The sequence below is a fragment of the Parus major genome, chromosome 12 (genome assembly GCF_001522545.3).
Source record: "Parus major isolate Abel chromosome 12, Parus_major1.1, whole genome shotgun sequence".
Lineage (NCBI taxonomy): Eukaryota > Metazoa > Chordata > Aves > Passeriformes > Paridae > Parus > Parus major.
The window spans coordinates 4,738,568-4,746,080 of record NC_031781.1 but is presented as its reverse complement, the minus strand read 5'-3'; the positions used below and the strand labels follow the sequence as shown (position 1 = coordinate 4,746,080).

The window sequence follows — 7,513 nt, the reverse complement described above, 5'->3', positions numbered from 1 at the left end:
CATTTTTTTTTTTTAACTTTTTTTTTTTTTTTCTTCCCCATGTGTCCTCGTTGCTGACAATAATCCCCGCCGGTCTCCAGGTGAAAATGTTGGAAACTCGATGTAGAAAGATCTGCTTTAAAATCTTCAGGCTAAAAAAATAGGCGAGGTGAATGGAAGGGGTCGCGGGCGGAGGACACCGACGCCACTTTTCCAAGTCCGAGTGGCCGGGAGGGTGCGACGTCGGGGCCCCGTCCCGGTCCCCGCTCTGCCGGGGAGCCCCTGCCCGCACCCCGACTCTTCTTTGGCTGCGGCCGGCGGGGAGAGCGGGGCGGCACCGTGGGGGTCCCCGAGGCGGCGGAGGGGACGTCGCTCCCGCTCCACCGGGCCGGGGAGGGACATGGAGATGGAAGTTGAAAGAAAAGAGAGCTGGCGGGGACGGCCAGGGGGCTAAAGGCAGGCGGCCGGGGGCAGTGGGTGCCGGCTGGTGCTGGAGTAGAGAAGCAGCAGCTGCAGCGAGAGCAGGACCCCCAGGGAGGGGGAGAAGGAAGCCCCTCGGCCGCAGTCTGAGGTATCTTCCTGAGTGGGTGAAGAGAGAGGGGCCGTGGGGCACCCCCAGCAGTGCCTTGGCACCCCAGGGGCACCCACTGCGCTGGTAGGGGCTCCTGCTGCCTCCCTGCAGCCCTGAGAGCCTCCTGCCCTACAGCACAGCCCCCGGGAACGACCCCTGGTGCTGCTCTCCCCGGGACCCCCCTGGCTCTGCCCTTCCCCCCAGGAGGGGACTCCAGTGGGGGTCCTAGGGACCCCTCATAGCTGTGATCTCCCCAAGGAATACACCAGGGCTCTTGCATCCTCCTCTCTATTCTCCCCGGGCTCCAAACCCCCATCAGAGGGGTCCCCCCACAGCACTGCACCCCCAGGGATCTCCTCATGGCTCTGCTCCCCCCAAGGGGGGACACTCACCTTTCCATCCCCAACTCAGGGTTGAACCTCTCAGCTCTGCTCCACTGCCCAGGGGGAACCCACTGCCCAAATCTCCCCCAGAGGAACACCCCATAGGGGATCCCACAATGGCTCTGCTCCCCCACCAGGGGATACCCAGTGTCCCCATCCCTTCCCAGGGGCCAACCCCAGCTCTGCTGCCCCCTGCTCCCCCTGCACCCCACGTACTGTTGCATTGTAGTCGAAGCAGATGTGGGGGCCTTTCCGGTAGCGGGGCCTGTCCACCAGCTCACACTGGTTGGGGTCCCTCGGGGGGGCTTTGCAGGTCAAGGAAACCACCAGGAACAGGGCAGTGGAGGCTTGTAGAACACCCCCAGCCCCTTTGGCCACAGGCCAGCTTTTTCCACCCCTGCCAAACTCCACAACTCCACATCTTTGCCTCCTGTGTGTCCCACAGACCCCGTGTGTCCCTCCACCCCACTGCCACCACATCCCAGTGGGATGCAGCTGAGTCATCAAAGGATACCTCTTACCTCTGCCTGCAGCAGCTTGACAGACTCACACTGACTGCAGATGGGCTTGTCAGCCACCACGAAGAGCAGGTTGGTGTTGGCCAGTCTCTGTGCATGGAAGAGCCTGGGGGGTGCGAAGGCAGTGGGACCCCACTTACCCTGTGCTCCAATCCCTCCCCCAGCCGCCACTGCCAGCCCTGCAGGCTGTCATGACTGTCCCTGTCCTCCTCACCATCCCTGTCCCCAACTTCATCCCTATCCCTAACCTCATGCCTGTCCATATTCCCACCCTTGTCCCCAACCTCATCCCTATTCCCATTCCCTGCCCTGGTTTCCCTCCCCATTCCCATGCTGAGGGGCTGCCCAGGGACTCAGCACAGATGGGATTCCAGAGCTTGGCTCCACGCAGAGGATCCCCGGGGACACCATCAGCCACAGCTCGTGGGGACACTGCTGTTCCTCTCTGTCACCCCCTCCTGGTATCCCCCCCTAAATGTGGCACAGCATCTCCTATTGCCCCCACACAGGCTGCTGCACTAGGATCTTGGCAAAGGCAGCCTTGGGGGTGTCCCCAGCCCTGCCAGGGGTGGGACAGTGGGGATGGACCCACCTGGAGCAGTTGCCGCAGTCGATGATGGCGTTGTAGGTGGCGTTGACGGTGCTGAAGTAATACTGGGTCTGCTTCATGATGCAGCTCGTCTCCCTGGCCTCCATGCCGTCCCCCACCACCTCCTCTGTGCCAGCACAGCACTGTGGGCCAAAGGCCACCAACCCCCCCAGCCCCTGCCCACCCCCAGCTCAAAGCTCCCCAGGGACTGACCCGTCTGGAACCAGCTGCTGTAGGTGAGGCTGTACAGGAACTGCTGGAACAGGGACCTGGGGAAGCAAAGCGTGGCCACCTCAGGTGTCCCAGTCCCAAGGACAACCCAGTGTCACTCCTCAGTGGGAATGGCCCCAGGGAGGGGACACAGCAGGACTCACCAGGCTGCAGCCGAAGTCCACCAGGCGAGGCTCAGGAGATCGGCCACAGTGGGCTGTGGGCAAAGAGGGGGCAGTGAGCCAGCAGGTCCCCATGAGGGGTGCTGGGGACACGCTCACGGGTCCCTGAGCTCCCAGACCACCTGGAATGTACCATCCCCGTGGGTGCTCACCACGAAGACGCCACGGGGTGCTGCGCCCGTGTTGCTGGGGGCCTCGGGGGCACAGACGGACTGGAAGTCGTAGGACTCCTTGCGAGCGTAGAAGGAGTTGTTGTAGAGGGCAGACATCAGGTTGGCATCCACTTCGCTGAAGAACTTGCCCACCTGAAATGGGGACACTGAATCTGCACCCAAATGCCACCTTGACACGGGACTCCCTTGAGGGGACTCAAGTGGGGCTGTGTCACACCACCCATGACACGAGATCAAGGGTCTCAGCTCCTCGCTGGCATCCCACGCCCACGAGAGCTGTGGGCACTGCTCACCTGGTACCAATGGTCCTCCTGGTTGGAGAGCACCAGGAAGCCCCCATCATCGATGAGGACACAGATGAGGTCCTGGGGAAGGAGGGCAGCGTCATCCAACTCTGGCCATGGCCAGGGCAAGGCAGGACCAGCAGGGTGGGGGGTGGCAGGCTGTCAGGCCAGGGGGCCAGCACTGTGTCCCCAAGCCTCAGAAGCGTCTCAGTGCCAGAAACACCCGTGCTGGGTGCAGGGAGCAGGAGACACCACCCACCCTGGGAGCTGAACAGTCCTTTCAGGGGGTCCATGGGGGCAACCCCCAGGCATTCACCCCTGCAAGGCAGGCTGAGTCTGGCTGAGCTTGGGTAGCAGCAGGGGACAGAATGGGTGCACAGGTGGGGTAAGCAGGGGACATGCATCTCTCATTCCATATGCCCCCACCCCTGCCCACCACCCACCTTGTTGTTGGCCTCACAGTCCATCTCACAGCTGCTTGAAGGGTCACACTGTCAACCAAAAGCAGGGCAGAAGGACAGGTTAGCTGGATGGCCATCCCCCTAGAGCTGTCCTCCCAGCCAGAAGGGGACATGCAGGGAGGATGACCCTCCAGAGGCTGAGGAACAAGCCTGTTGTGACTATGGGCACCATGCCCCAGCAGTGCCCCCTCAGCAAGCAGAGCTCCCTCCCTGTCCTGTCTCCACCCCTGTTCCCTGGCTGTGCCAGCCCCCAGGACGTACCCGGCGGGTGCCCAGCTGGTCACGGTCCGTCCGGTTGCTCGCCAGCACTTTAAACTTCTCAGCCCAGGCCTCCAGGTCCAGCTTCACCCCCACCACTGGGGCAGTGGGGAGATGGGGTGAGCTGTAGCCTGGGGGATTGCAGGTACCCCCCAGCCTGGCACCAGGGCAGCCAGCTCCCTGCCTACCTGCAGGCTTCAGAGTCTTGCCCCCGATGCTGAGCTCCACGGCGGTGCTCACCAGGATCCCGATGGTGTTGTTCTCCAGGTCCAGCCCCCGGTAGCCAGCTGTGGAAGGCAGGGGTGACATCAGGGGACACGTGGAGCCAGCGGCAGCCTGGGTCACACCCTTTTGCCCTGAGCTGGCACCCACCATCCCGGTAGGGTGGCTTGAAGATGTAGCCCTTGTTGTCCAGGCTCCTCCGGTAGAAGCTGGCGTTGAAGGGCTCCGGCTCCTCCTCCCAATCATCTGCGGCCCTGGCAGGGAGAAGCCACAGCCATGACTGTCACTGTCATCTCTGGTCCCACCAGAGATGGCCCAGCAGGAGCAGACACATCACTGTGCAAGGTAGACACTCACTTGTTAGGGAAGACACGGGTGATGCCCCCGTCGGTGGCTGCAAAGACAGCCAAGAGGCTGTACCTGCAAGGAGAGGGGCCAGGTATGCCGGCTATCAATGGGGTTTTGCTCTGCCCCCACATCCACAACCCACCCCAGTCCTCATCTGTCCTAAGACAGTGCTGCCCACCCTAGGCCATCTCCCTTCCACCTACGTGTTGAGGTCCTGGTCCTTCCAGACTTGCTCCACCAGCTGCTGTGTGATACCCGTGTCCAGGATCAGGTTGTGCAGAAGGAAGTTGTCACCTTGGGAGTTGGAGAGGAGGAAGAGGTGAGAGCTGACTCCATGAGGGCCACCCATATGCCCTGCCCAGAACCCCAACCCCAGCAGTTTATCCCCTGCTCCATCTCCCCCTGAATCCCCGTCCACCCCCAGCCCCCCGGCAGCCCCCCCACCAGCCATCCCAGCTACTCACACTGCTTGGAGTCTGGGGTCACCTTTTCCATGAGGGCAATAAAGTTTTCCAGGAATTCGGTGTTGTTATCCGACAAGTCGAGGTCTTTGCAATACTCTCTGGGGTTTGGGGGACAAGGTTTGTCGTTCGTGGGGATGGAAAAGGTAAGGTCAGTTCTCCCCCGGGGACGGCGGGGTGGGGCTGGCTGTGCTGCCAGCACCCAGGCTTGACAGGGACACAATGGTGGTGACGTGCCATCTCTCCTGGGAGTGTCACCCCACCAGGGGAGCTGGCTGTGGGCATCTCTGCAGACTGCCCAGTACCCAGCCCCTGCTGCCTGCAGTGCCACCCGAGAAGCGTCACACCAGTCACCGGGCCTGTCACTGCCACAGGCACTGAGGTGCCATCACCTCTGCCAGAGCAAGGTTTGATGGATCCTGGTTTGCCCAGAATGGCACAACACCGAGTCCATCTCTCCCCATACTGGTGGGGCTACTGGTGGGACTGGGTGCCTCTGACACCGTACTTACCTGTGGGGCCAGGTGTGCACTGCTATGCCCAGCCTGCCCTGCCCCTGTGGCACCCCAGGGATTGGGGGCTCCTTTGTGGGTGCCAGCAGGGATTTGCCTTGGGATTCTCCACAGCTGCACTGGCAGCACCAGGCAGGCACTCAAGGCTGCACCTGTGCCCTTTGCACAGACGGTTGGGCGCTGGCTGAGCCCCAGCTGGTGGAGATGGGTGCTCGCCCACGGGCATCACTGGCCCTGAGACACTCCTGGGACAGGCAGTACAGTGGGTGCCATGTCCCTGCTTCAGTCTGGAACACCCTGAGCGCAGAGTCCCACCTCCACCAATGCCAGGGACAGCTGTAGCCTGCTGGTCACCACAAGATTCTGACTGGGTGGCACAGTTAGTGCCACCCCAGTGTGCCAAGAGCCTCCCACCCTCAGCAGTGTGGCTGTGAACAGTGTCAGGGTGCTCAGGGCTCCCCCACTCACAACCCCTCCGCCAAGCTCCTGACTCTGCCAAAAACACCTCATTAAGAGGACAAACCTTGCAGCAAAGGGTGGCAGGGAGCATGCCCAAAGGGCAGCTGAAAAAGGTGAGGCACTCTGCCCAACTCAGCCCGGCCCCTCAACCCCTGTTCGGGGGGGAACAGCCACCTAAATATCTCCACCGACACGCACAGATACAGGTACTCACACACCCACGGGGGACGGGGGATATACGGTTTCTGAAAATCTCCAGCGGCCCATGGGCGCGGCAGCACCAGCAGCAGATCATACAGTCGCCCTGGGTGCCGGGCACACCCCGGCACACGGCCCCTGCCTGCCCCTGCCCACGCCGGGCAGCACCCACCGGAGCCAGGGTGCTCATGGAGCTGCTCTGGGCACAGCAAAGGGCTCACCCTGACTTCCAGAGCCCGCTGTTCTCTGCAGCTGCACGGTCTGCAGAGCCCCAGCCCGGACACTGAGCCCATCACTGCAGCCCGAGCAGCGCAGTGGGTGCAGACCCCTCCCTGGGGCCTTGGGCTCGGGCATCCCCTCCCTATCCATCCTCCAGGTGTGCTTACAGGCCAATTTTCAGTAGCAGTTTTCCTGTTTCTCATTCACGCTCTGCTTTGGCTCCCACGTGTCCTGGACTTCACCCCCACTGCCCAGCAGAGGGCCTGGGGACTCAGCTCCCCAAAAAGGCCGGGCTGCACAGTGACTGTCCATTCGGGGCTGGTTTACCCATAGTGTGAGTGATGCTGTGGGCTGGGAAGGTGGGGGGTACTCGCAGGTGGCCGTGCTGAACCTCAACCCACTGCGGTCCCCAAAAGCCGCACTGGCAAAACATCCCCTAACAGGACGTTTAGCTGCTATAACGACCTATAAGATAGGTGATTAGCTGGTGATGTTAATTAGGGCTGGGCAGAGATTGCACTGTAGTAGTGAGAAGGGCAGGGTGCTGGCAGAGCCATGGGGCTCCCCGAACACCCCACTGAAGGACGGCCCTTCATCCCTGCTAGGTGACAAGCCTGGGTGCCATGGCCCAGGGGAGGGGACATATCTGTCCGTCCTCATATCCCCAAAACCTCTGAGCATCCCAAATTTGAGCCAAAACCTCCCCTTCGTTCTCCCTCCCCCCCCCCCCCGCAGCCAGCACGACTGTATGATGCCGCCGGCGGCCCCTCGCTCGGCAGGGATTTTCAGAAACTATACCTATATATGCACGCGCAGAGTTCGGGCTGCACCGGGTGCATATATACCGTGCTGGATGTAACCGGGTGGCGCAGCGGGGCCGGGGTCCCGGCGGCAGCCCCGCGGCCGAGCGGGCACACGACACACACAGCCACAGGGCACGGGGAGCGGGGACAAGGCACGATGAGGATGGGGGCGATGGTGGGGTCGGCAGCGGGGCCGGGGCGGATGCACACCTCGGCAAGCGCACACGCAAAGCTACCTGGGAGCAATGAACACATGTCCCTCCGACTCAAAGCTGTTGGGCAGCAGGTATTCAAAATCTGCAACAGAAAGGGAAGGTTATCCGGCGGGGAGCGGGGCGCCGGGGGCCAGGAGGGAGAGAGACGGACAGAGAGAGAGAGAGAGAGAGAGAGAGAAAGGGGAGGGAACAAAAAAAAAAAGAGGAAAAAAAAATAGAAAGAGGCATTTGCTGCTCTTGGTAACAAGAGAGGAAAGAAAAGGCCGTTCTGCTGTTGCTGGCACCGCACGGAAAGGAAGGTTAGAGCCAAATCAGGAGAGGTTTGCCCATCTCGGCTCGAATTTGCTCGGTCGCGGCTGAAGGCGCGCGGGTGCGTACGCGCGGCCGGTACGCAGGGACACACAGACACACACACATATATATATGTGCGCACATGTATATATATATATGCATGTTCGGGAGGGCGGG

General features: G+C 61.8%; 1 protein-coding gene across 2 annotated transcripts in view; it reads right to left on the bottom strand.

Annotated features, from left to right (window-relative positions):
* Positions 1 to 186: 186 nt before the first annotated feature.
* The window catches only part of CACNA2D2 (calcium voltage-gated channel auxiliary subunit alpha2delta 2), a 209,672-nt gene continuing 202,345 nt past the window's right edge, over positions 187 to 7,513 (bottom strand). For both annotated transcript variants that reach the window (XM_015641326.2, XM_019008136.1), the window contains 16 exons: positions 7,067 to 7,127; positions 4,643 to 4,740; positions 4,382 to 4,472; positions 4,188 to 4,250; positions 3,981 to 4,084; positions 3,797 to 3,895; positions 3,612 to 3,706; positions 3,333 to 3,380; positions 2,899 to 2,970; positions 2,585 to 2,737; positions 2,415 to 2,467; positions 2,254 to 2,309; positions 2,044 to 2,167; positions 1,448 to 1,557; positions 1,150 to 1,238; positions 187 to 558 (listed from right to left, as the gene is read on the bottom strand). In XM_015641326.2, coding sequence (XP_015496812.1) covers positions 430 to 558; positions 1,150 to 1,238; positions 1,448 to 1,557; positions 2,044 to 2,167; positions 2,254 to 2,309; positions 2,415 to 2,467; positions 2,585 to 2,737; positions 2,899 to 2,970; positions 3,333 to 3,380; positions 3,612 to 3,706; positions 3,797 to 3,895; positions 3,981 to 4,084; positions 4,188 to 4,250; positions 4,382 to 4,472; positions 4,643 to 4,740; positions 7,067 to 7,127 — 1,445 coding nt within the window. In that variant the 3' untranslated portion in view covers positions 187 to 429. The remainder of the gene's footprint in view (positions 559 to 1,149; positions 1,239 to 1,447; positions 1,558 to 2,043; positions 2,168 to 2,253; positions 2,310 to 2,414; positions 2,468 to 2,584; positions 2,738 to 2,898; positions 2,971 to 3,332; positions 3,381 to 3,611; positions 3,707 to 3,796; positions 3,896 to 3,980; positions 4,085 to 4,187; positions 4,251 to 4,381; positions 4,473 to 4,642; positions 4,741 to 7,066; positions 7,128 to 7,513) is intronic.